The sequence below is a fragment of the Mesoplodon bidens genome, assembly GCF_964165515.1.
Source record: "Mesoplodon bidens genome assembly, chromosome: 14".
Taxonomy (NCBI): domain Eukaryota; kingdom Metazoa; phylum Chordata; class Mammalia; order Artiodactyla; family Ziphiidae; genus Mesoplodon; species Mesoplodon bidens.
Genome location: NC_138170.1, coordinates 70461793 through 70489477, shown reverse-complemented (window position 1 = coordinate 70489477; position 27685 = coordinate 70461793). Strand labels below are relative to the sequence as shown.

At 41.7% G+C, this 27685-nt stretch overlaps 3 protein-coding genes across 6 annotated transcripts in view; 2 read left to right on the top strand and 1 right to left on the bottom strand.

The window, feature by feature from the left end:
- The window catches only part of LOC308628135 (protein FAM228B), a 59217-nt gene that overhangs the window by 11731 nt on the left and 19801 nt on the right, over window positions 1-27685 (top strand). The window contains exons 3-5 of one of the 4 annotated variants that reach the window (XM_081254798.1): window positions 19945-20028; window positions 21897-22024; window positions 26021-26089. In XM_081254798.1, coding sequence (XP_081110924.1) covers window positions 19980-20028; window positions 21897-22024; window positions 26021-26089 — 246 coding nt within the window. In that variant the 5' untranslated portion in view covers window positions 19945-19979. The other 3 variants (XM_081254795.1, XM_081254796.1, XM_081254797.1) reach the window with 3 other exon arrangements.
- On the top strand, window positions 11354-12628 carry LOC308628064 (chromobox protein homolog 1-like). The gene has a single exon (XM_081254607.1). It carries the CDS (start codon window positions 11653-11655, stop codon window positions 12331-12333), a length of 681 nt encoding a protein of 226 aa, XP_081110733.1. The 5' UTR covers window positions 11354-11652; the 3' UTR covers window positions 12334-12628.
- PFN4 (profilin family member 4) lies at window positions 14497-20050 on the bottom strand (the record flags this gene model as incomplete). The annotated part of the gene is made up of 4 exons (XM_081254803.1): window positions 14497-15609; window positions 18593-18698; window positions 19507-19644; window positions 19934-20050. 4 exons carry the CDS (start codon window positions 20048-20050, stop codon window positions 15581-15583), a joined length of 390 nt encoding a protein of 129 aa, XP_081110929.1. The 3' UTR covers window positions 14497-15580.

The following is a 27685-nucleotide window of genomic DNA, read 5'->3' as shown; positions in this document are numbered from 1 at the left end:
TTTCAGGTGAAGCCAGTGCTGATAGTCCATGGATCACACTTGGAGTAGCAGGGGCCTAGATTATTTCATTAGGGCTTTCCTTTCTTTCAGTAACTAATATTTGGTTACTGTGAGCCATAGCTTGTACCAAAAAAAAAAAAAAAAAAAGATAAACAGTATTTACCAAGCTTCAAAATAATGATTTGATTTCCTGGCATCTTCCAAAGATGACTTATGATTTTTTTTTAAAAAGTAACATTATAAATCATAGACTTCAGCATAGCTGAGGAGTTTCAACCCATTACAGTTCTTATTCTTTTTTTTTTCTTTTTTTCTTTTGCAGTACGCGGGCCTCCCACTGTTGTGGCCTCTCCCGTTGCGGAGCACAGGCTCCAGACGCGCAGGCTCAGCAGCCACGGCTCACGGGCCCAGCCGCTCCGCGGCATGTGGGATCTTCCCAGACCGGGGCACGAACCCGTGTCCCCTGCATCGGCAGGCGGACTCTCAACCACTGCGCCACCAGGGAAGCCCCACAGTTATTATTCTTTTTGAGGCTCAACTTGTCTCATTTTTGGCCAGTGAGGCCTTGCTTTTTGGTATGGCAAGATGTTTCAGGCTCATCTTGTACATTTCCTGCTCAAATCTGGATTCAGTCATTTCTCAAAGGAGCCTGGTTCCTATTATTGGAAGATGACATTTAGAGACCACAATCTGTACACAAGGGATGCCTGATTGTTATGGCTCTTGTTTCTAGTCCTTCTTAGTGGACAGAGCTAGGAAATCGCTATTTTTTTAAAAGAAACATCAAGAGTTTCAACTGATATTTCCAAGTCAAATTTAGGATTATAGGGTTTTAATGTAACTCCTTTGAGTTTAAATATATTTTTCCTGAAAATCAGGGCTTCTAATGATCTTAGTATACTTGCTTATTTGATTTAATCTATGCTATATTCATATAATTGTTTCAGAATACAATTATTATTAATAGTAACATGATCACTGAAAACAGTTTAAAATTTCATTGCTGTTCTTTTTTTTTTCCGTATTTATTTTCGTTTTGGATGATTTGTCCATTGGTGTAAGTGAGGTGTTAAAGTCCCCCACTATTATTGTGTTACTGTCGATTTCCTCTTTTATAGCTGTTAGCAGTTACCTTATGTATTGAGGTGCTCCTATGTTGGGTGCATATATATTTATAATTGTTATCTTCTTGGATTGATCCCTTGATCATTATGTAGTGTCCTTGTCTCTTGTAACATTCTTTATTTAAAGTCTATTTTATCTGCTATGAGTATTGCTACTCCAGCTTTCTTTTGACTTCCATTTGCATGGAATATCTTTTTCCATCCACTCACTTTCAGTCTGTATGTGTCCCTAGATCTGAAGTGGGTCTCTTGTAGACAGCATATATATGGGTCTTGTTTTTGTATCCATTCAGCAAACCTATGTCTTTTGGTTGGAGCATTTAATCCATTCACGTTTAAGGTAATTATTAATATGTATGTTCCTATGACCATTTTCTTATTTGTTTTGGGTTTGTTTTCGTAGGTCCTTTTCTTCTCTTGTGTTTCCCACTTAGAGAAGTGCCTTTAGCATTTGTTGTAGAGCTGGTTTGGTGGTGCTGAATTCTCTTAGCTTTTGCTTGGCTGTAAAGCTTTTGATTTCTCCATCGAATCTGAATGAGATCCTTGCCAGGTAGAGTAATCTTGGCTGTAGGTTCTTCCCTTTCATCCCTTTAAGTATATCATGCCACTCCCTTCGGGCTTGTAGAGTTTCTGCTGAGAAATCAGCTCTTAACCTTATGGGAGTTCCCTTGTATATTATCTGTCGTTTTTCCATTGCTGCTTTCAATAATTTTTCATTGTCTTTAATTTTTGCCAATTTGATTACTACGTGTCTCAGCGTGTTTCTCCTTGGGTTTATCCTGTATGGGACTCTGCACTTCCTGGACTTCGGTGGCTACTTCCTTTCCCATGTTAGGGAAGTTTTCAACTATAGTCTCTTCAAATGTTTTCTCTGGTCCTTTCTCTCTCTCTTCTTCTGGGACCCCTATAATGTGAATGTTGTTGCGTTTAATGTTGTCCCAGAGGTCTCTTAGGCTGTCTTCATTTCTTTTCATTCTTTTTTCGTTATTCTGTTCTGCAGCAGTGAATTCAGCCATTCTGTCTTCCAGGTCACTTATCCGTTCTTCTGCCTCAGTTATTCTGCTATTGATTCCTTCTAGTGTAGTTTTCATTTCAGTTATTGTATTGTTCATCTCTGTTTGTTTGTTCTTTAATTCTTCTAGGTCTTTTTTAAACATTTCTTGCATCTTCTCGATCTTTGCCTCCATTCTTTTTCCGAGGTCCTGGATCATCTTCACTATCATTATTCTGAATTCTTTTTCTGGAAGGTTGCCTATCTCCACTTCATTTAGTTGTTTTTCTGGGGTTTTATCTTGTTCCTTCATCTGGTACATAGCCCTCTGCCTTTTCATCTTGTCTATCTTTCTGTGAATGTGGTTTTTGTTCCACAGGCTGCAGGATTGTAGTTCTTCTTGCTTCTGCTGTCTGCCCTCTGGTGGATGAGGCTATCTAAGATGCTTGTCATTGCTGTTCTTTTTGTTCCTGGGATATATCCCCAAATAAGGACATACCACTCAAATTATTGTGTTTTTAATTTAACATCACTTGAAATTATTCCTTTCTGTGTGGCTAACCTATCAACTGGAAACGCAATTAAGGTTATTTCTTTAATTTTGAATTTTAGAGATTCTTTTTTTTTTACATTTTTAAGTTTGTTTTGAAATTATGTAAAACATTTACATGGTATCCAAATTAAATCTTCAAAACAGGGTACATTCAGAGAAATCTAGCTTCTATACCTGTCCCTTCCACCCTGTTTCCTCCTACTCCCTAAGGTAAACATTGGCTTACCTTAGTTTTTGTTTTATTCTTTTTTTCTTTTTAAATATTTATTTATTAATTTGGCTGCACTGGGTCCTAGTTTTGGCACTCGGGGTCCTAGTTGTGGCACGTGGGATCCTCGTTGTGGTGTGTGGACTCTTAGTTGTGGCATGTGGCATCCAGCTCCCTGACCAGGGATTGAACCCAGGCCCCCTTCATTGGGAGTGTGGAGCCCTAGCCACTGGTCCACCAGGGAAGTCCCTTGTTTTATCCTTCTATTTTTAAACAATAAGCAAATATGTATAGATATGTTCACATATTTTCCTTTTCTAAGATAAAAATGTAGCACACCAAATATATTGTTCTGTATTTTGCTTTTTTCTGAACAACATATTTTGGAGATTACTCTATAGCAGTTTATGTTCCTTTTTATAGCTACATCCATTGTGTGAATATACAAAAGTTTATTCAACAAGTCCCCTCCTGATGGATATTTGGATGGTGGTAGAGAGATCTGAGATAGAGGAAATATGTTTGAAGGCCCTGTGGCTGGAGGAGGAGCAGGGTGGGAGATGAGGCTGCAGAGATAGGCATGGGTCAGTCTATGCAGACTTGTTGGCCCTGTAAGCTTTTTATTACTACTCTAGAAGGAATGGAAGACTACTGAAGTGTATTAAGCAGGGCTGTGACATGATTAAATCTGCATTTGAAGAGCTCACTTTTATTGCAGCATAGTGTGTGGGTTAGCAAAGATGAGCGAGTGTAGAGAAATCTTTTAGAAAGTATTGCAGTAGCCCAGGTGAAAGGTGATGGTGGCTTGGACTAGGGGTGATGGCAGCACAACAGAGAGAAAGGGAAAAGTGAACGGTATTTAGAAAATAAAACTGACTACTTAGTGATCTTTTGGATATGGAGTTATAAAAATGGTATCAAGCACGACCCCGAGATTTCTGGATTCTGCACTGGATGGATGGGAGCACTATTCTCAGAGACAGGAAGCCCTGGGAGAGGAGCAGATGTTGGGTGATGATTATGTGTTAAATTTTGAACATATTAAAGTAGAAGTTAGGGAATTTCCTGGCGGTCCAGTGGTTGGGACCCAGCGCTTTCACTGCTGAGGCCCAGGTTCCATCCCTGGTTGGAGAACTAAGATCCCGCAAGCTGGGCAGCACGGCCAAAAAAAAAGTAGAAGTACCTTTGAGACATCTGAGTGGAAAATGTCAAGCAGTTGGTTTGATATGTGTGTCTTCAGCTCTGTTTCGGAGTTAATCAGGCTGAGAACCTTAGTTCTGTCCTACATTGGTCATAAAAACTGTCCATAGTTGTCCCCATGGGAGACAGGTCCTGGTCGGCCCTGGGATTAGAGGTCAGGGTGTGTTGTGGTGTCAGTGAGGGGCTCAGAGTTGAGGGTGAGGGCAGTTTGAGGCCTGAGTTGGAGTCAGCAGTCAGCATCAGATGACAGGGTGGAAGGCCCGCAGCTTTCCCTTCTGGCTGCTGCCCTAAAGGGCAGATAACCTACCTTTAGAGGAAGGGGTGACCATCTTTTTGTCCAGTACTGTGCTAGCCCTGCAGTGGGCAGAGAAGAGGCAATACAGACTGTGGATGGAAGATGAAGAAGGCTGGGGGACAGGTCACAAGTCATGGATGTGGCTGTGCTCACTGGAGGCTCACAACACCCCAAAGAGGCAGGCAGGTTATGAGGTCCAGATGGAGAAACTGAGATTCAGAGCTAAATGCCTTCTAGGACCTCAGAGCTAGTCAGTGCAGAGCAGCCGCTTGAACTCAGGACTCCTGAGTTAGGCTGTCTCAGCAACACTCTCACCTAAAGGCTTCCATTGAAAGAGGAGGAAAAAGGGCAACAAGTGGAGAGAAGGAAGGACACTGTAGAAATAGCTGGGCCTCACAGGAGAGAGAAGGAGGTATTGCTACAAAGTTGTAGGGGAGTTTATGAGGTTTCCCTTGGTGCTACACAGACTTTCTCCATCTCTGAGTGCACTAACCCCCCAAAGGGTCAGCAGAGAGTTCTGCAAACCCCAGAAAACAGGTTTGATTTTCTTTTTTTTTTTAAATGTATTTTATATGTATATTTATTTATTTATTTATTTATTTATTTATTTTTGGCTGTGTTGGGCTTTCTCTTGTGGCACACGGGATCAGTAGTTGTGGCTCTCAGGCTCAGTAGTTGTGATTTGCGGGCTCTAGAGGGCAGGCTCGGTAGTTGTGGCGCATGGGCTTAGTTGCTCCGTGGCATGTGGGATCTTCCCTGACCAAGGATCGAACCCGTGTACCCTGCATTGGCAGGCGGATTCTTAACCCCTGTGACACCAGGGAAGTCCCAAGATTGATTTTCTTAAAACAAAACATCCCCTGCTCCAACCCCTTTTTGTCAAAATATAAATTTTGGGATTGGGTGGTAATTTTCAGATGAACTGGTTGCAGTGGCAGTATTCCACAGTCCTCTACATCTCTGGCCTCTAAAGGGACTCCCCAAAGGTACATGTTTTAGCAGAACAAGAAAGATCTTCTGTGTTAGGAATGAGGTGGAAGCATGGGTCCCAGAAACCCAGCTGATGTGAGGGTACAGCTGCTGCTGCTTATCCTGAAAGGTAAATGGGGGTGGGGCTATAATCTCTCCCAGATGTCCTCTGAAGGGTTCTGCGCAGTTCTGCTGAGTCACCTGAACACAGCAGTTTCTGTGGTAACCAAGCCCAAGCTAGGGCAGCCCAGCAGCTCAATGGTGACTCATGGTTCTGGAACAGCCTAAGGGCTGACCTTTCCCTAGAGAAGCTGGGGCAGTTCACCTCTGGGTACTGTGCCAGCTTCTGTCCCTGCATGACTTTCTCTGGGCTCTTCCTCCCCTCTCTCCATGGGTACTCCACCCTTAGGTTGGCAGGGCGAATCCCAGGAGCAGGGATTCAGGAAGGCTCTAGGAGAGGAAAAGACTTGGAGTCCGCTTGGTGGAGTTGCCTGTTGGGTTACCTGCCCCTGCCATCTTCCTGGGCCTATGGGCCCAGGGCATCCATAACGCTCAGGGCTCAAGACATTTCTTACTCCAGGCAGTGGTTTTCACACTTTTTTATTCGCAAATAGACAAAAAGCCTTTTCAAAAACTATGTGTCCCCTCTCACATTTTTAAGTTGAGATCTAAAATATTTCATCTTAAATTTAAGTCGTGTGAAAGATACGATTTCTGGGCATAAATACTGAATTTAAAACTCTTATATCAGGCTTTTAAATGTGTCAAGTGGAATTCAGATTGCAGAGCAATTTGATGCTATAACTATCCACTAAAAAGTACCCAAACAAGTTCTTCTTTAAACAGAAGTTTTAAAATTTCATTTTTCTTCCAATATTTATATTTTCATTCTACATAAGAATTACATCCTGCTATATTTTATGCTTTACTGATCATTTTTATCTGCAACAAAATATATGTAATCTGACATATATTTTATTTTTTGTGACCATAGGACTATAAGTGTTAAATTTCTTCTGGATTTAATTATCATTACAATACTATTAGTACACAGCTGATCAGAACAACATTATTTTTAATTATTTTTATGTTATTTAAAGTATTATTTCAGGGGAATTTCCTGGCAGTCCAGTGGTGAGGACTCTGTGCTCTCACTGCCGAGGGCCTGGGTTCAATCCCTGGTTGGGGAACTAAAATCCCATAAGCCACATGATGCGGCCAAAAAAATAAGTATTATTTTAAATATTAGTAATTATTGAACATAAAAAGTAAAATTTTATTGGACCATTGGTGAAGCTGAATTTTTCTAAATAATTATTATATCTGTGGATGAATATTAATTATTGCTAGAATGAGACTGGGCTCAACGTTAACTTCTTTCTGTTTTTCATTTTTATGGACAAGCTCTGAGAAACCTAATTTGCATAAATTAGATGGGAAAGAAATTTCATTATAGGAATGTCAGCCAATTATTTGAATACCTCTGAGTTATATGATAAAAACCATATAATGATCTATCATCAAAAACTATTTTCAGTGATCTATTAGCTGGCAACTTAATTAGGTATTCCTTAAATTCTGTTGAAAGCAAAGATTTGGAAACCACTCAACCTGTAAAGGATTAGTTACCCAGTCATAAGTGTCATTCCGGTTCTCAGCTTCTGGGATTATGCCAACAAATCTTTGCAAAGATTTAGCAAATGATTATTAATTATTTCTGCTACTTTTTCACTTAGAGGCACTTTGTTTATTTTTGTTTATTTATTTTATTTATTTATTTTTGGCTGCATTGTGTCTCGTTGCTGTGTGTGGGCTTTCTGTAGTTGCAGCGAGCGGGTCCACTCTTCGTTGCCGTGGGTGGGCTTCTCATTGCCTTGGCTTCTCTTGTTGTGGAGCATGGACTCTAGGTGTGCAGGCTTCAGTAGTTGTGGCTCATGGGCTCTAGAGCACAGGCTCAGTAGTTGTGGCCCCTGGGCTTTGTTGCTCCGCGGCATGTGGGATCTTCCCAGACCAGGGCTCGAACCCGTGTCCCCTGCATTGGCAGGCGGATTCTTAACCACTGCGCCACCAGGGAAGCCCTGAGGCACCTTGTTTAAACTGATATACTCAGGAGGATATGGAAAGTAAAAGTGTTAATTCCAATACACTTTTGCTAAGATAATTTTTTGGGCCAAATCCTTTTACCTTATCATGTGCTTTAAATATATTTTTATTAGGGGAGGGGGGGGTAAATTGGGAGATTGTGGTTGACATATACACACTACTATATATAAAATAGATAACTAATAAGAACCTATTGTATAGCACAGGGAACTCTACTCAGTACTCTGTAATGACCTATATGGGAAATCGAATATAAAAAAGAGTGGATGACTGTATATGTATAACTGATTCACTTTGCTGTACAGCAGAAACTAACACAACATTGTAAGTCACTATACTCCAGTAAAAATTAATTTAAAAACTAAATACATTTTTATTAATATTTTGGAGTTGTAGGGCTTCCCTGGTGGCGCAGTGGTTGAGAGTCCGCCTGCCGATGCAGGGGACACAGGTTTGTGCCCTGGTTCGGGAAGATCCCACATGCCGCGGAGCGGCTGGGCCCGTGAGCCATGGCCGCTGAGCCTGCGCGTCTGGAGCCTGTGCTCTGCAACGGGAGAGGCCGCAACAGTGAGAGGCCCGCGTACCGCAAAAAAACCAACCAACCAACCAAACAAACAAAATATTTTGGAGTTGTAGAGTTAACCCATTTATGAAAAACAGCTGTGATATTCTTATTGGCAAAGCCAGCCATCATTGCTTTAAACTAATCAGCCAAGTCAAATTACTTTCTATCAGAAGAATTTCTCATTTTTCAAGTAATCTTGTTTTTTTTTTTTTTGGTTTTTTGGCCACAAGGCATGTGGGATCTTAGCTCCTCAACCAGGGATCGAACCTGCACCCCCCGCATTAGAAGGCGAAGTCTTAACCACTGGACCACCAGGGAAGTCCCTCAAGTAATCATATTAATTCATGTCCTTATGATAACTGTCTTGCTTCTGAATTTTTTTTTTTTTTTTTTTTTTTTGCAGTACGTGGGCTTCTCACTGCTGTGGCCTCTCCCACTGCGGAGCACAGGCTCCGGATGCGCAGGCTCAGCGGCCATGGCTCACAGGCCCAGCCGCTCCGCGGCATGTGGGATCCTCCCGGACCGGGGCACGAACCCACGTCCCCTGCATCGGCAGGCGGACTCTCAACCACTGCGCCACCAGGGAAGCCCTTGCTTCTGAATTTTAAGAAACATAAAGACAAGGAGTCTTTCTCTCCTAGATGACTTATGATACAAAGATTTTCACTGTTTCTCAGTGATGCTATTTTTGCAATATTCTCTTGGGACTCTTCTTCACATATGATGTATTTTTGACACTAGAGGATGGAAGAGGTCATTAAATTTAAAAATATTGAGAATTTTCCTTTCCTTTGGCACCCTGCAGTTTTTACCCTCCAAGCCAAGCATCACAGTAAGATTGGGACTGGATGAGAGTAGGCCTTTCTTTTGTATACTGGGAGAAAGGCGGTTGGACATGGGAGGTGGAGGAGAAGAACTGGCATTACTGCTCAATCACGACAGATACATTTTAGGAAAGTACATATGGAAGTTGAAGATCTGGGAAAAATGAACCCCTTAAGTCCATTCATGCCTGTATGTGCCATTTAAAGTCTTTGTGAACTACCAGGACACATTTCCCTGGTTTGGAGACCGCTATTTCAGAAGATCACCTGCTCCCTGGGTACTTCTACAGGTACTGTGTAGCTACCATCAAAGGGTCCCTTTTGTGGGTCTTCCTGAGTAGCTAAGCCCAACTGGAACTTTGTAGTGAGAATTGTAGGAAGCAACTGGACCACCTTATATAGGAGGGTTCCAGACAATGAGGCATTTGCCTTGATGAAGTTTATGAAAAAGGCTCCCACTAGGCACCCAACAGTGCAGTGTGTGTGTGTCTGGGAAATGCTGGTAAGTAGCCAAGAGGCTTCATGATGGCCTTCAGTACTTTAGAGATCACTGTGATCCAGGGTCAGACCTTCTGCCCTGTAGGCTCAAAACCCCAGCTTGTCAGCATGTGGAGAGTAGGTGTACAGTCCACATAACTAAGTTATAACATTCAGATGTCAATGTGCTAATTTAAAAGGAGAAATCATTGTCAAGAGGTCTGACCCCAAAATCTATAGGTAGATCTACATGGAAAGCCAAATGGTGAGCGAAGATTCTGGACAAGGTGGGATGATTGAGATGAATTGAATGTTTAATACTGAATCTGAGATGAATTGAATGTTTAATACTGAATCTGGCTAAGACAGCAAGATATATCCACCTCTATACTTGGTACAACCTTGCCATTAAGATCAGAAGTGATATAATAAAATATATTTAGGCTTTGTCCCTGGTTCCTCGCACAGAGTTCCTGAAACTCTTGGAATTTTGTGAATGATAGGAGTGTCTTTTGTTATTCATGCTAATGAGGGGCTGGATATCTTTAGAATGGGGGCTAGTCACTAGTCAATTAGATTAGAGGGTTGAAATTTTCAGCCTCAACCCCTGATCTCTGGAGAGGGGAGAGGGACTGGAGACTAAGTTCAGTCAGGTGGCCACTGACTTAATTATTCATGCCCACTAATGAAACCACCATATAAAAACCCTGGAACAATGAGGTTTGGAGAGCTACCTAGTTGGTGAACACAGTGATGTACTGAGAGAGTGGTGCACCAGAGCATGGAAGCTCTGAGCCCATTCCCACCTCCAGTACCATGCCCTAAGTATTTCTTACATTTGACTGCTCCTGAGTTGTATCCTTTATAATATAACTGTAATCATAAGTATGGCACTTAAGTTCTTTGAGTCATTCTAGGAAATTATCAAACCTGAAGCGGGGGTGGTCAAGGGAACCCCCAAATTTGTAGCCAAGTCAGAAGTGTGGGTAACCTGAGGACCTGGGAGTTGTGGCTGGCTTCTGAGGTGAAGGCAGTCTTACGGGGCTGAGCCCCTTAACCTGTAGGGTCTGCACTAACCCCAGGTAGTTAGTTCAAAATGGGACTGAATTGTAGGACACCCAGTTGCTGTCAGAAAGTTGCTGCTAGAAAATACCAGGCAACTTGAATTGTTTGCTCAAAGATCCTCCCACCTGGAATGGCCCAGCCAGCCTTTGCTCCCATGACTCCTTATCTAGGCTTCCCTGGCTGACCAGCTTCCACTTTTTATGGTTACATCTCCCTTCTACACACATCAGCATGTTCAGATGTTCTAGTCTTGTGGGCCTGAGTGTTATTCTTTGCATGTCTCTGCTCTAGTCCACTCTTTTGATAATATAGTGTGACTTTAGCCTGAAGCATTGATAGCCCAGCCTTCTGTTTAGCTCTGGGCCTTGGCATGCCTGGACTCCTTTGGAGTTGTATCTAGAAGTCCCCAAATGCTTCCTGGCTTGTCCTGCAAACCTCATGAGTATCTCTATATCATACAGGAGCAACTGTCCAATGTCACCATGATTTAGCACTGTTTGGATTCAAGTAGTAACCTGCCTCTCTGGTCTCTGACTCAGCCAGTTCAACTGACTGCATTTCCTCTCTTTCTCATTTACTGAGGCACTTGGTAAGATTGCCTCAGACCCAATCCCACAAGCATAGGAAACTGATGAGTTAACAGCTGAATTACATATAACTCCCCGCCCGCCTACCCCCACAAAAAACCCTGCCTCTTATTAACTGTAGTGTAAAACTTCTCTGTTAACAAAACAAAACAACAACAACAAAACTACAGAGAGCTGTAAAGTTGCTCATACTCTGACCCAGAAACTCCACTTCCAGACCTAAGGAAATAATCAGAGACACAAAGAATTATGTAAAAGTTGTAAACTGCAGCGTTATTTACAAAGTGAAAAAGTGGATATAACAAATATCTAACAAAGAGGAATACTATGTGATATGCAATGATTAAAATATTTTCTAAGGGCTTCCCTGGTGGCGCAGTGGTTGAGAGTCCGCCTGCCGATGCAGGGGAAACGGGTTCGTGCCCCGATCCAGGAGGACCCCACATGCCGCGGAGCGGCTGGGCCCGTGAGCCAGGGCCGCTGAGCCTGCGCGTCCGGAGCCTGTGCTCCGCAGCGGGAGAGGCCACAACACTGAGAGGCCCGCGTACCGCAAAAAAAAAAAAAAAAAAAAAAAAAATTTTCTAAGCAATTTTAAATGAAATACAAGATTTTATAACATTATGCTGTATGAACAGGGTGGGTTGTCAACCATATGTGTTGATGATTTAGGTTAGGTTAAAATGTATATATTATGGTCGCCACTCCCCTGGCCGGCCCGACAAGACGCTCCGGTAGCGCGGCACCGATTCCCCTCGGGCTCGTGGGTGCTGCTCTGAGCAGCGTCACCCTTTATACCAGAAAGCTGGCGGGCACTATGGGGAAAAAACAAAACAAGAAGAAAGTGGAGGAGGTGCTAGAAGAAGAGGAAGAAGAATATGTGGTGGAAAAAGTTCTCGACCGTCGAGTGGTAAAGGGCCAAGTGGAGTACCTCCTGAAGTGGAAGGGGTTCTCAGATGCGGACAACACATGGGAGCCAGAAGAAAACCTGGACCGCCCCGACCTCATTGCCGAGTTCCTGCAGTCACAGAAAACAGCACACGAGACAGATAAATCAGAGGGAGGCAAGTGCAAAGCTGATTCTGATTCGGAAGATAAGGGGGAGGAGAGCGAACCAAAGAAGAAGAAAGAAGAGTCAGAAAAGCCACGAGGCTTTGCCGGGGGTTTGGAATCGGAGCGGATTATTGGAGCTGCAGACTCCAGTGGAGAACTCATGTTCCTAATGAAGTGGAAAAACTCTGATGAGGCTCACCTGATCCCTGCCAAGGAAGCCAATGTCAAGTGCCCACAGGTTGTCATATCCTCCTATGAGGAAAGGCTGACGTGGCATTCCTACCCCTCGGAGGATGATGACAAAAAAGATGACAAAAATTAACTCTCCTGAGTACCAGACCCTGTCACATCTGACTGTGGGTTTCAAGTGGGGAAAGAAGGAGTTCTACTTGTCTTGACACTGTAGAGGGGGCTTGAGAAGATGTCCTTTGAAGAGCCAGTATAGTTTCTGTGCCCTACAGCAGCCCAAGTGCTTTAAAGCCGCTCCATGCTGTATAGTTTGCACACCCATCCCAGTGGAGGGAAAGGAGGCTCAGTGTTTCAAGGCAATCCATTCTGAACTTTGCTGAGAAAAGCAAAGGGCCTTCTATGAAGGACAAAACTTGCAGAATGGGATGTGGGAGAGCAAAAGATACTGTAGATCTTCAGAGAGCATCTCCACCGCCCACAGCCTTCTTCCCAATAGTGTTAACTCTGCATTTTTACAGCGTAGCATGTATGTAGTTTTTGGCTATTGTGTATTATTTGGGGTGGGAGGGATGGGGTGGGAAAGAAGGGAGATGGGTTAGGGTCATTTTTGTTAAAATTTGGGGCCTGTTGGGAGGAAATGGTGAAACAAAAGAAAGAACAACTAATGATGATTTGGTTCTGGGTCCAGAATATTTCATCCTTTCAAAAAATGTCATTGGCAACCTAAATGAGGTCTGTGAGAGACTGTTGAAAAGCTGTGAATGCCTGAAACTTAGAAGCCAAGGTGTTCCCTGCCTGAGCTTAATGCTCTTCCCAAAAAGCATTAAGCTTTGGTAACTTCTTAACTTCCCAGTTAAGAAGTTACCAAAGTTGCCATTTGGGGGATGGAAACTGGTTGAGGAGGAAAAGTCTTATTGGAGTGTATACACAGGCAGATCATTCTGTCTTAGAGGTGCTAATTCTTGAAATTGACAAGAAGACCCTTTCTTTCCCGATTTTGAAGTTATAAATATCAGCTTCTCCATCCAAGCCACTGGCTGAAGTATTTGGGGAAGGGCAGAGGGTGGTATAGGAGATGGGAGAGTAGGCAAAGACAAGGGCCGGTGCTCTTAGGGTGGAAAACTCTTGGAGCCTCTGTTTTTTGAACTTTGAAACCATTGGTGGCAGGGTTCAGTCACTGACAGCACAAGTTCACTGAGTCACTTCAAGAGTTGAAAGATTTCTGAAGCCCTCGTCTCAGGAGATTAAATTTTCATACTGGGGCAGTGGTTCACTTTAAAACAAAACAAATTTTTTTAATCCTAAGAATTAACTAAAACCCAAAATGCTGTCTTGAATCATGAGATCCATCAGTTCTTGACATCATTTAGACCTGCATCTAGAACTCCGTTGTGAAATCTTTTTAGGCATGTGTTAGGTTTCTGTGAAAACTTTTGTTGAAGTGTTAAACTTCATACCAACACTATCAGTTTTTGTCTCAATAAAACTATAGATTTATTTTTTTAAATGTATATATTATGTGCACTGAAAAAGACTGGAAGAAAATAACAAGAACTATCAACAGTTGTTTTCATTTAATGTGAAATTGAGTAACTTATTTTCTCAAATGTTTTTATGAGTGTATATTACTTTTGCAATCAAAATTATTAAAGTTTCATATAAGTACTGTTTATACCGCAGCACTGCTTGATGTCCTTTGGGTTACCCTGAAGAAAGTAGCCTTTTCTCCTTTGGCCCCATCCATCTTCCCAGTTTCATTTATCATTCTCTCATACATACAATTTTCCAGCCACACTGAACTTCTCACCATTCTTTTCGCACAACAGGAACTTGCATATGCTATTCCTTAAACCTGGAATGCTTTTTGCTCTCTTCTATACTTACTTATTCTTCCAGATTCACTTCAAACGCATTTTCAGGCTCCTGAATGCACAGTTGATTGCTTTAGGCTTTGTGCTTTACAGTTCTTTTTTTATATCTGTTACAGCATTTATCACATGGTAATGTGACTCATTTATAAATTTTCTTCACTAAATTGTAATCCTTTCTGCGGTGGGGTGTATATATTATTTACTTTTGTATCAACAGTACCTAGCACACAGTAGGCTACTCAACGAATGCTAAATAAGTAAATTTTAAATGTACTTTTACCTCTAACTCAGAAAAGAATCAAGCAGCTGAACAGATAAATGAATGAACGGACTAGTGGTCAGCTTGACGACCCAGAACAAATCTGTAGTTCTTGGCACCCAAGCTCAGAAAAGGAATTGTATTGGAGGTAAGTTCCTTCAAAGGCAGTTATACAAAACCTGAAAGTGGGAGAATTTTATAAACTAACGAAAGACACTTTGCCTCAGATAGCATGCTTTTGGAATTCAGAAAACTGCATGATAATGTCAAGAAATGCCAGTGGCCTATGGTATTCCCTCCTGAGGGACACTTGGAGGCTGTACAAGCAGACTGGCCTGGGGTTGCTATTAGGAGAAAGAAAGATGCACCATGGCCAGTAATGATCAGGGTAGAATCCTGAATTTTCAAAATAGGTTATATATACTCTCTACCCTCATCTTTCTGATCACCCAGGAGGTGACCAAGAGAAGATGAACCCTTTCTGGGGAAGGCTGTATTCATTGACCACACTAAGTGGTGTGGACTAGGAGGAAGTGAGGGAGGTGAAGTCAGAAATCTTTTTGAGTTGATTTTCGGGAAGACCTTTCCAGTGCTCAACAAAATCAGATGCCTGCAGATGGTGGGGAGTGCGGAATGTCCCTCAGATACCTTGACGAGTGGCCTGTTGTTGGGTGGTCTTTACATTGGTTCCCCTTTTCCCCAGGTCCCACAGAGGTGATGTGGACCAGATAGATGCCACACATGCAGTGAGCTGCACTCTAGGACAGGAGCACTGAATTCAGGGAATCTACCTCTTTCAGAGCAAGCAGTAAGCAAGCTTGCTCTTGGTTCTGTAGGGAGACATCACTTCATTTTTCAAGGTTGCTTCCTGCAACATAACCCTGAAATGGTCTGCATGAAGAGTGGTTAGGGCCTTGTATTCTTGGAATACCCAGCAAGATGTGTGGGAATACAGAGACTCACGGAGGAGTCTCCCAACAGATATGCCCTGTGAAACGCCTCACATTCATGCCAATGACCAACACTAAAAAAAAAAAAAAAAAAAAAGGAACAAATAAAGTGGACTAAGTAATTCCAATTAAAGAAGAGGATCTCTTGAAATAAGAAAAATTGCTTCCTTAACTCATTCTTCCTTTTCAGTATCTTCTGCCTAGTATTTTTCAACCACAATATAAGGCATTGCTTTTTCTTTAGGATCTATAGTTTTCTTCTAAAATCATAAAAGCTGTCTTTCATAGTCCTCTGATGACTTAATTTCCTTTTCTTCTTAGATATTCTCCTGAAAGAAAAGGGAATATGGTATTACTTATGAACAGTACATTATCACAATATGATTCATTCATTTATTCCATAAACGTTCGTAACTACCATGTACTAGGCACTGTGCTAAGTACTTGGAGATACAAGGATGACTGGATAGTTAAGACCCAATCCCTGACTTCAAGGAGTTCATTGTCTATTACGGGAGATATATGTTTGTGTGTATATATATATATATATATATATATATATATATATACACACACACACACACGCAATGCTCCTAGAATCTTTCATAATAAAAAATTGTAATAGTTCTTTATTTCCCAAATTTTCTATAATTGTCATGCATAATTTTTGAAAGAGAAAAATATAATTAAAAGAAAAACAAGTCAAGGAAATAGAAGTAATGAGACATGAGGGAATTCCCTGGAGGTCCAGTGATTAGGACTCGGCGCTTAAACTGCAGTGGCCCAGGCTCAATCCCTGGCTGGGGAACCCGCAAGCGATGTGGGCACAGCCAAAAAAAAAAAAAAAAATTGAGACATGAGATAAGTAACTGGCTCCTGAGTGGATATCAGCCTCATCCATCCCTCATGAGCACTCAGTCACTTCCAGGATAGCCTATCCCTTCCCAGAGTAGTGAGATCTTAGTGGAATGATGTCAGCCCTGTCCTTCTAAATAACACACATTCTTTGGAGTCTCTTGTGGCCCTAAGCACTCTTTAGTGCCAGCCACAGAATCTACATTACAGTGGTCAGGCAACTTCTCTGGTCTGCTCCACAGGATACCTGGGGAATTAGCCCTGGGCCACAGCTGATAGGATAGCATCTGGCCTCTTTAGAGCCTAATTGCTCATTTCCCTGGCTTCCTTTTCTGGATAGCTTTAATTCGATAATTAGCCCAGATATACAAGTCTCCGTTCTGTCCTCCTGCTCCTGCCCTACCCTACTGAAACTGAACCTCCCTTAAATCCTGACACCTGCTCAGGAAAGATCCTTGGTGGTTGTAATTGCCTCTTCCTCCCATGTTGGAGATCACCCCTCCTGTTAGTGCTTCCTAAGTTGTGTCTTGCCTATGCTCAGTCCTATTTGCTCCTAGAATACCTCATTGCCAGCCGTGTAGCATGGTTTATGACAATCCATGCCAGGGAACTATTTATGACGACTGTGAAGGTCTGTACTTACATACATTTTGTGTGTGTTTAGTTTCTGTAATGGTAGTTAATTTCTCAATTAATCCTTTAAGATTCAGCTGTCTGAAAAATGGTATAGATGATCTTATTTGCAAAGCAGAAATAGAGACAGATGTAGAGAACAAACTATGGGTATGATGGGGGAAAGGAGGGGGTGGGAGGAATTGGGAGATTGGGATTGACATATATACACTATTGATACCATGTATAAAATAGATAACTAATGAGAACCTACTGTATGGCACAGGGAACTCTACTTAACGCTCTGTGGTGACCTAAATGGGAAGGAAATCCAAAAAAGAGGGGATATATGTATACGTATAGCTGATTCACTTTGCTGTACAGTAGAAACCAACGCAACATTGTAAAGCAACTATACTCCAATAAAAATTAATCAAAAAAAAAGATTCCGCTGTCTGGAGCCCTCCCAGATTCTGCTAGGCAGAGGTCATTCTTTTATTTGTTCATCAAACATGCATTAATTTCCTACTCATCATTAGACACTGTTTTAGGGACTGGATTAAGACGAAATTCTTGCCTTCTAGGGGCTCACAATCAAGGTAAACAAAGGACTCTAATGTCAGTAATAATAAAGGTATGCATAAAATACATAGCATAGTAGAGAGAAGCCCAAGGTCTGATTTGGGTTTTCAATGATGATTAGGAATTTGCCAACTGGATGTGAAAGGGCAGGGACAGAAAGGGAATATACTTCAGGCAGATAGGGCAGCACATATCGTATAGAGGCATGGAAAGCAGAGACTATCTTAACCAGCTTTGATTTCCTAGTTTATTAGGATAGTGCAGTGCACATACATGTAGGTCGTCACTGAGAATTTGTTGAAAGAATGAAAGATTGGCTGCTTTCCTCACTAGCAGAAGTAGATAGAGGATTCTACTATCTCAAAGGAGTGTTCAAGCAACTCCAACAAAAACTTTTTTTTAGAAATTTAAATTTAGGGGACTTCCCTGGTGGCTCAGTGGATAAGACTCTGCGCTCCCAATGCAGGGGGCCTGGGTTCGATCCCTGGTCGGGGAACTGGATCCCACATGCATTCTGCAACTAAGAGTTCACATGCCACAACTAAGGAGCCTGCCTGATGCAACTAAGACCTGGCGCAGCCAAATAAGTAAATATTTTTTTAAAAGTGACTACTAAAACTGCTAAAAAAAAAGAAATTTAAATTTAGATTAAAAATCTAAACGCAGATACAATTTATCGTTTATTAAGCTCAACTCTCATAGATATGGTTTCCCAGTTAGTTCTACATTAGATCTTTATTTTAAAATGTAGAGACATGGAAGGGGAATGCAGCAGACACCAATAAGCCTGGCTCACAGTAATTTCTTTTTCTGTAGAGAATCCTTTTATAGAGGATGGCCCCCAGCAACTACATCTCTGCTTTTTAACCCTGCCCCTCCCACCTCCTAACCCCAGCTGATTGATATAAGGGTAAACTATATGATCTAAGACTTGTCAGATCAGGGTTCTAAAAGAAATTAAGAGATAGGATGCAAGGCTTGACCATGACACCACCAGGAAAGGAGGCAGTCTGCAATGGGATGGAACAAAGCTGACCCTCTTAGGAGGAGAGACTAGAGAAGAGTGCTAGCAGTGTTGCAGTCCCTGGAATCCATTTTCCTTGTGGCTCAGCTGCACTCTGTCCTTTCACCAGTTATATAAGTAACCCTGGCACCCTTCCAAGAAATTCCTCCTTTCTACCCTAGCTGGTTTGATTGGGTTACTTGCGGTCAGAAAACTTGACTACGACAAGGAACAAAGACAGGCATTGGGAGCAAACTTACCCAATTTCTCTGTGGCTTCCACACAGACACTAGGATACATGCCCTCCGTGTAAGTTGCCACCAGAAGATACAGATGGGTCTTCACAACAACCACACCAGTGTTTTCCTGAATAAAAATAAAACAGAATGCCCTGCTCTTGGTTCTAATTACAGGACAAGAAGTTACGCGCCAGCCACATTTTTCGCCGTTTCCTGACTTCCATATTCATTATGTTTGTTTTTGGACTTTCCACTCTTTTTCACTAATTTAGTTGTCAAAAAGTTTTAGACTGTTGTAATAACAGCATGTGTATTCTGAAAAAAGCTCCCGAATTGATTGTAATATACCCCTATCCCAGTGAGAACAACAGATGTCATGGAAAGGAAATACATTTTGGAACTAGATAGCACTGGGCTTGAATCCCAGCACCTCCATTTTCTGCTGTATGACTATAGAAGAGTTATTTAACCTGGTTAAGCCTCAGTTTCCTCATCTGTAAATGAGGCTACCTAGCTTATAATGTGGGTGAAGTGTGCCTAACCCATAATATAGGGCATACAGAAATATGACTGTCATCCCCTTAATTCCTTATAGGCAACAGTGAACCAACAGACGTTTTAAGCACAAGAGTAATATCACTTTGTTTTTTAAAGAACGAGAATGTAGAGTATGAGGGATAATTGCAGTGGAGAGAGACAGTTCAGGCAAGGTTCAGATGATAAATTCTGGAATGAACATTTCTCCAAACTAGGCTCTCTGTTAGTACTTTCTTTTACATGAGCCTTCCTGGCACTAGACTGCTATCTCAAAGATTGCCGCTGCAGTAACAGGCTTAGTCTGTTTTAAAGATAGTATCAGGGGAGGCACTGAAAATTGGAGTCAAATTCTTTTCTTAAGGTTTTTACAAAGTTGTCTTCAAATCTTGAACACTCACACTCTTAGCATAAAGAGAATAGTCATCTGCCCGGACACATTTGTAGTCCTTCTCCTTGAAATACAATCCTTCTCTTCTGGTTTTCAACGGGTTCTTGGCAAATCCATTCACAAGTGTTCGGACATCACTGGGCATTACCTGCGGAGGTTAAATAGACTAGAAGTTGGCAACCTATGGTGGACTGGCCAAATTTGTCCCACTACCAGTTTTTGTAGGCCTGCAAATGAAGAATGGTTTTTACATTTTTAAGTATTTGAAAAAATCAAAATAATAATATTTTGTGATATGTAAAAATTACATGAAATTCAAATTTCAGTGTTCATAAAGTTTTATTGGAACACAGTCACTCCCATTCTTTTATGTACTGTCTATGGCCTTTACAGAAAAAGATTTAAACTCTTTATGCCCAAACCTGTTTTTTTCTTACATTAAATCCAGGTGATGCTACACATAGGCTCTGCTCCTGGAGTTTGATGAGGGCTGCACTGTCTACATGCTTTGTTCCCAGGAGTGTATCTAACAGTAAGTTCTGCAAATGGCTCATGCTCCCTCAGCCCTGAAAAAGGGAACTGCAGTTGAAACGGTCTGCTCTGGCTAGCTTTTAAAAGCCCTGTGAATACAAATGTCCCTAAGACACCCTGGACAGCTTTAATATCAGCATGTGCACTTTGAAAAGATGAAGGGTGAAAGTGGAGTTCATCATCCAGTGCCCACCAATACTCAAGAGGAAAACAGAATCATAGAAAATCAGTTCACAGAGAGGGTTATGAGTTTGGAAAATCACAGCTCGTAATTTTCTATCTGTGTCATGGTTTGCATCAGAATCACCTAGGATTAAAACAAAAAATAAAAAACCTGACGAAATGGAGAACTACTGAAGTAAACAAGACTAAATGAGTTATACTGGTCATGAGTCCTCACGTTCCTTTCCCACTGACCAACATCAGCACCAACTATGGACACTGATCAATACCCCAGGGGACTAAAAACACCTTAAGGCACCTAAAGCGACATTTTCCGCACAGGTTCCCAAGTCTTCTTGGGCCCTCCTCATCGGGACAAACTCCACAAACACTTGTCATTCCAAGGGATCCTATGGGGCAGGAGTCCCTAGCCCGCCACTCCCTTCGCAGCGATTTGGCCCACGGGGGTTCCCTGGAGCGGGGTTACTGAGGGCGAGAGAGGGTGTGTTAATGTCCAGTCTGGTTGGCTGCGGAGACGCACAGGAGGGGCAGAGGGTTTGGGGGATCGCGGCGGGCCGGACCAGGAGAAGCCCCTTTGCTCTTGGGAAGGAGCCCAACACTCAACCAAAAGCTGGCTTGAAGCGCATGCGGGGGGAGGCGGGGCGAGAGGGCGACGAGCCCAGCTATTGGCTGCGGCAGCTGCCCGTCACAAAGAAGCGCTACGGCTGCAACCGCAGACCACGACCAGCCGTTTGGCGCCGGAGCTACGAGTTTTCTGGTTTCTTCTCAGCCAGACGGGTCTGCGGCGGCGCACTTGCGCGGGGCTCAGGGACGCAGCGGCCAAGTCTCCGGACCGGGCGGTCCCGTGGAATTCGGAGTCCTCCGGCCGCCTCGGCGGCGCGCGGGCTCCTTGTCCGCCGCGGCGGAGGGGTCGCGGGGTGCTCCGACCGAATCTCAGGACGCGAAACGTTCTTAATCTACCGAGGCGACGGGCTCGAGCTGACTGGGCCTCAGGTGGGACGGGCTCACTCTCCCGCCGCAGCCGACGACTCAGGCGCCTTGGGCTGTCGGGCCCGGCCCTGTCGTGGTGCCAGAGAACCGAAGGCCCTGCTAGTCGAGGGAGGGGAGCTGAGGTACCTGTCGCGGCCTGCAGCTTTTCCTTCAGGCCGGGCGGAGGCCACACGCACCTTGCCAGCGGGGTAGGAGGGAAGGGGCGGGGTCGTGAGTGCTCCTCCCTCAGGCACGGGCTGAACGGGGCTGAGGGGCTGGGGGTGGCGGTTTGGGCCTCTCAGAGCTTGAAGACAAGCTAATTGTGTTCAAAAGTCCTTCCTTCTTTCTCTAAGAAGCCCATCCTGGGTGTGCTTCAGGAGCCAGAAGGCTGCAATTCTGCCCATTCCGAAAGCTGCAGATGCGACTCCTAGAGGCCAGGCGAGAGTTGCCACACCGGCTCCGTTGGGCCAAGTTGTGGGAAGCCTGGGATTCGAGGGGACGGCGGGTGGGTCTGGAGAGAGCTCCCCTGCTTAAAGGAGGCTGGCTCGGAAGACACCAGCAGAAGCCCGGGTGAAGGCCCCTCTCCTTAGGGAAAGCGTGGGTGTCTAAAGTTCAGAATCCGTTCCACGTCCGTTCACGGTCACGAATGGTGATTATGAATCAAATAGAAGAGAGAATAAATCTGAATTCTCGTTACTAAGTAAGCTAATTTTTTAGTTTTTCTAGGGGCTCTGTTATTTGTGATCACAATGAAAAGTTTAGACAATGATGTGATAACTGACAGACTTCCCAAGCTCAAGAGCTCAAACGAATGGCTGGCGCCCCAGCCACTTTCCTTCATGGAGGTACAGTAGTAGTGGCATTCTGAAGTTTATACTTGGATGGTTGCATTGACAAGTGGCCTGTGCTAAATATATTATTCTCTGTGTTTTCTATTCTATTCTTTATTATCCCTTTCTTTCTATTAACCTTGTGTTTACTTTGCTCTCCATTTTCTAGTTTAACATTGGTTATATTCCTTTTCTAGTATAACAAAGTTATAAAGGTTCTCCTGAAGCACTGCTTTAACTGCATCACCCAAATTTATATATGTTGTGGTTTTGTTTTTTTAGATCCTTTTTTTTACACAGCTTTATTAAGGTATACTTGATATACAATGAACTGCATGTATTTAAAGTGTACGGTTTGATAAATTCCTAGCTATGTATTCACACAAGAAACCATCACCACAGTCGAGACAGTGAACATATTCAATACTCCCAAAGTTTCTTCATTGTGTCCCTTTGTGAGTGCCCCCTCCCTGCCTGCTTTCTATCACTATAATTTATTTTATTTTTCTTAAATTTTATTTTTATTTTTTAAATTATTTTTTGAATTTTATTTTTTTTGTACAGCAGGTTCTTATTAATTATCCATTTTATATATATTAATATATACATGTCAATCCCAATCTCCCAATTCATCCCCCCACCACCACCCCACCACTTCCCCCCCTTGGTGTCCATACGTTTCTTCTCTACATCTGTGTCTCTATTTCTGCCCTGCAAACCAGTTAATCTGTACCATTTTTCTAGGTTCCACATATATGTGTTAATATATGATATTTGTTTGTCTCTTTCTGACGTCACTCTGTATGACAGTCTCTAGGTCCATCCACGTCTCAACAAATGACTCAATTTTGTTCCTTTTTATGGCTGAGTAATATTCCATTGTATATATATGTACCACAACTTTTTTATCCATTCGTCTGTCGATGGGCATTTAGGTTGCTTCCGTGACCTGTATGCCTGGTGATTTTTTAAATTGGATGCCAGACGTGAATTTTTCCTTGTTGAGTGCTGGATATCTTTGATTTCCAATAAATATGCTGAGCTTTGTTTTGGGATGTGGTTAAGTTACTTGGACACAGTCTGATTTTTTTCATGTCTTGCCACCAAGCTTTGTTAGAACTGTAGTATCATTTAGTGTATGGCCAATTTTGCTTTAGTACTTATTTTGTAAAACCCCTGTAAGTACTCAACTCTGTTTTGTGCACCATAAAGTTTGTCACCCTGGCTGATGTTAAGAGGAATAACTCCTGGGGTTGTGTGACCTCTAGGGATTGTTCCCCTAATCCTTTCAGGTACTTCTTTGCCCAGTGTTTCTTTCGGTAGTTTCCCCACATGCATACAGTGTTCAGCATTCACCTGAAGATGCAAGGGGGACCCTCTACAGCTCTAATCCTCTGCAGATCCCCAAAGCTCTTTCTCTGTATGACTTTCTTCCTTCTGGTACTGTGCTCTATGAACTGTAGCTACCCTGGCCTCCCCAGACTCCCAGCTCCCCTGCTCATTTCAGGGAGACAGGTGGATTCCACCTGATTTCATCCTCTGTGTGCCACAGTCTGGAAATTCTCTCCAGGCTCTAATGAGCTATTTTAAGGCTCACCTTGTGTTCTGTATCTCAGGGGCCACTGTCCTTCATAGCCTGATGTCGAGTGTCTTGAAAACTGTTGTTTAACTTTTTTTTTTTTTTTAAGGTAGGAGGATAAATCTGTTCCCTCTTATTCTATTTTGTCTGAAAGTGGAGGTTTTCATCCCACCCGTTAGTTCTTCAGTATTATTTTTTTTCTTTCTTTCTTCCTTCCTAACTTTCTTCTCCTGTTCCATTCTTTTATTTATCATTTCTGGGACTCTAGTTATCAACTTGTTGAACCTTTTGCTATTGTCTCATAAGTTGCTACAACTCTATTCATTTTCCAATCTTTTTTCTTCCTGTTTCCCAGACTGGATAAATTCTAATGATTTGAATTCAAGTTCACTGACTCTTTTTATGTCATCTTCAATCTGCTGTTAAGCCCATTTAAGTTTGTTTGTTTTTTAAATTTAAGAACTGTATTTTCCACTTGGTTATTTTTCAGTCTCTATTTTTCTGCTGAGGTTTTCTATTCATTCATTATGAGCATATTTTCCTATAACTTCTTAAACATAGCTATAATAGTTGACCTAGAATCCTTGTCTGCTAATTCCAACATACAGGCCATCTCAGAGTTGGTCTCCAGTTGATTGTCTTTCTTGTGTATGGGTCACGTTTTACTGTTTGTCTAGTGATTTTGGACATTATGAGAGATACATTGTAAAGGGTCTGGATTCTGTTATGTTCCTCTGATTAATACTGAGTTTTTGTTTTAGCAGGCAGTTAACTTGGCTGAACACGAACTCTGAACTTTGTCTCTCCTGCAGTTGGCAGCAGGTGAAATCACTGTTTAGTCTTTTTTAGCTTTAGCTGGGCTCCACAGAGTCTGCTTTGTGCTTATGTAGTTCAAGGGTCTGCCAGAGATTTGGTCTGCAGAATTTGTGGCATTCTGTCTATGGCTTTCTCCTTTCAGGTATTTCTCCTCTTCATGTTCCTGCTGCTATGGTTGCCCTGAACTCTGTCTTCTAATTGTTGAATCTGTAAAACTGTGTATTTCTGTCTGTGTTTGAGCTACCTTGTTTAGCTATGACTGAGGCCTGCTGTTAGACAAAAGTCCATAAAGAACTGAAAACTTTTCCAGTGCTGTTCTCTTTTTCCAAGTGTTGACTACTCTTTAGTTTCTTCCTGCTCTGGGTCAGTCTCCAGTGTCTTCAGGTGGTTGTTTTAATATTTCAGTACTCATCTTGGTTTTGAGAGCAGTAGATTTGCCAGGAATAGCAACTCTGTGAGTCAGAAAGAACAAAGAAAATGAATTTGTAGTTAGATACGTTTGAGTTTGAATTCTGGGCCCAGTGCAGGATTTTCTAGGCTTCTGATTGTTGCTTAACTCCCTTGAGCCTTAATTTCCTTGTGTGTTAATGGGGAAGATTAGTTCTTAGATTTTGAGATTTTACTCATCTATTCTGGAAAACAAGGGTAGTGGAAATGAAGACAACTAATTCCAATGACAGTTAATTTGAGAATATTTTATTTTTGTGTAATTATGAGAGGATTTCAAAGGCCCATCCCAAATGTCTACTTTGGGACTCTTTTATTATTAATCATTTTTTCCATTGTGGAAAAATTATATCATAAAATTTACTCTTTTTAACTATTTAAGTGTGTAAGTCAGTGATGTTAATTACATTCACATGTATGCTAGAAATCAACCTATTGCATTTTCTGACATGTTTAATTGTGGAAGATTTGTTATGAAAACGGAAAAATTTAATTTTATGAGCTATTTGCTGAAGATTGTGTTGCTTTAAAATACTGAAAATGTGGCTTGTTCATAAAAAGTATTAATATTTGATAGCTATAATGACTAAATGAATTCAAATAGAATTCATTCATGAGTAAATGAATTCAAATAGAGGCCTGATTATATCACTGTATAGGATGTGAAAAAAGGTGGGTTTTACCTACCATGTGTGTCTGGGCAAAGTCATTTGACCATGTTGGGACTCAAAATGTCTGTGATCTGAGTTATTTTTTCCCTAGAATGAACTGTAGCTGAGAGCAGAAAGATTCAAATCCTCTTTAAAAAGTACTGATGAGGGCTTCCCTGGTGGCACAGTGGTTGAGAGTCCGCCTGCCGATGCAGGGGACACGGGTTTGTGCCCTGGTCTGCGAAGATCTCACATGCTGCGGAGCGGCTAGGCCCGTGAGCCATGGCCGCTGAGCCAGCGCCTCCGGAGCCTGTGCTCCGCAACAGGAGAGGCCACAACAGTGAGAGGCCCGCGTACCACACACAAAAAAAACTGATGATATGATTTGAAGTAGAAAAATTGGATTTACAGAGAACTTTCCAGGGATATGTATGTCACATAAAATATTATGAGTCTAGGTAGTATTAATAATTTAATTTTCAAATATTTGATTTTCAAAATGTCATTCTGTCATTTTAGGCATTAGCTAAAGAAGATATTGATGCAGCTGTTCAATCAATATTATACAGAGAAAATTATATAATTAAGGTAAGAATTGGCTGCAGAATGTGTCTCAAAAATTAAATTTTGTTTTTCCATTTCAGATGTAGTACATTGTCATTATAAAAATTTTAGAAAATATAGAAAACAAAACACTCATTAGCCTTTAGGACTGAACTTAAAAGAGCTCTGAGATTGCTTTAATTTAGATCCTCTCTTCCTATAGTTTGTGAGGACTCTTTTATAGATACCTTATAAGAGTTTCCTCCTACTCACTTGTTCCTTCATGTTAGTGGGGCTTCTGTGGAGTCACTATGTATTGTTAAAAGCTTTAAGAGCTGTTATTAGAACACACTGACCAATTATTACTCAGGTATACATAAGTAAGAACAAGGCTTTAACTGTAGCAGGATGGGCTTAATTATAAGATAAGATGAATGTCTATGTGAAGTGTACTAAACACTGGAGTGGGTAGCCTATTTTTGTTTTTAAGAATTTTCTTTAGAGTTGTTTAAAAGGGAAAGGAACTGGTCACTGAGAATGCTTGAAATGTGCTATGACCTGAAGTTAGGGAGGGATATCTCCTGGAGAAGATTACAGGGTTTTTATTATTTTATTTTTTTCATTTTAAATTTCATGTTGTTGATCCTAGTAATCACATGATTACATTCGCTAGATGAAAGGTATATGAGAAGTTTTGGTGAGAATGATTTAGTTTATAGCCTAATTTAGGCATTTTCTTTGCAGGCTATTTGTCATTTTTACCAGGTTGTGCTACTGTTCTGTCTTTTTTTTTTCCCCCCATAGAATATTCTTTTTTTTTTTTTTTTGGCTGCACTATGTGGCTTGTGGGATCTTAGTTCCCTGACCAGGAATTGAACTCGGCCCCTTGGCAGTGAAAGTGTGGAGTCTTAATGACTGGACCACCAGGGAATTCCCTCCATAGAATATTCTTCTTCCTCATTCTGTGTCATTCCTTCTCTTCCTAGATAACTGTATTCTTTAAGGCCCATCCCAAATGTCTACCAATTTGGAAATCTTTTAAAAATTTAATTATTTTTCTATTGTAAAATACATATAACATAAAATTTGCTTTTTAACCATTTTTGAGTGTACAGTTCAGTGACATTAATTACATTTATGTGTTGAGCAACCATAACCACTATGTATTTCTAAACCTTTTTCATCACCCCAACCAAAACTTTGTACTCATTAAGTAGTAACTTCCCAGCTCTCCTTCCACAGGCCTCTGGTAACATCTAATTTATTTTCTGTCTCTATGTATTTGCCTATTCTAGACATTTCATATAAGTGGAATCCTACAATATTTATCCTTTTGTGTCTGTCATATTTCACTTAACATATTGCTTTTAAGGTTCATCCATGTTGTAGCATGTGTCAGAACTTCACTCTTTTTATGATTGTATAATATTCCATTACATGTATATACCACATTTTGTTTATACCTTCATCTGTTGATGAACACTGGAGTTATTTCCACCTCTTGGCTATTGTGAGTAATGATGCAGTGAACACTGGTATACTAGTATCTGTTTGAACCCCATATATCTCTTGCTACATGGTCCCTCCTCCTGTTGTTTTGTAGATTTGTTTTGCAGTCTGTCTTCCAGGGAGAGCAGGCAT

What these genes read in the sequence shown, in the direction of transcription:
- LOC308628064 (XM_081254607.1), top strand. Translation starts at nt 11,653, where the DNA reads ATGGTCGCCACTCCCCTGGCCGGCCCGACAAGACGCTCCGGTAGCGCG.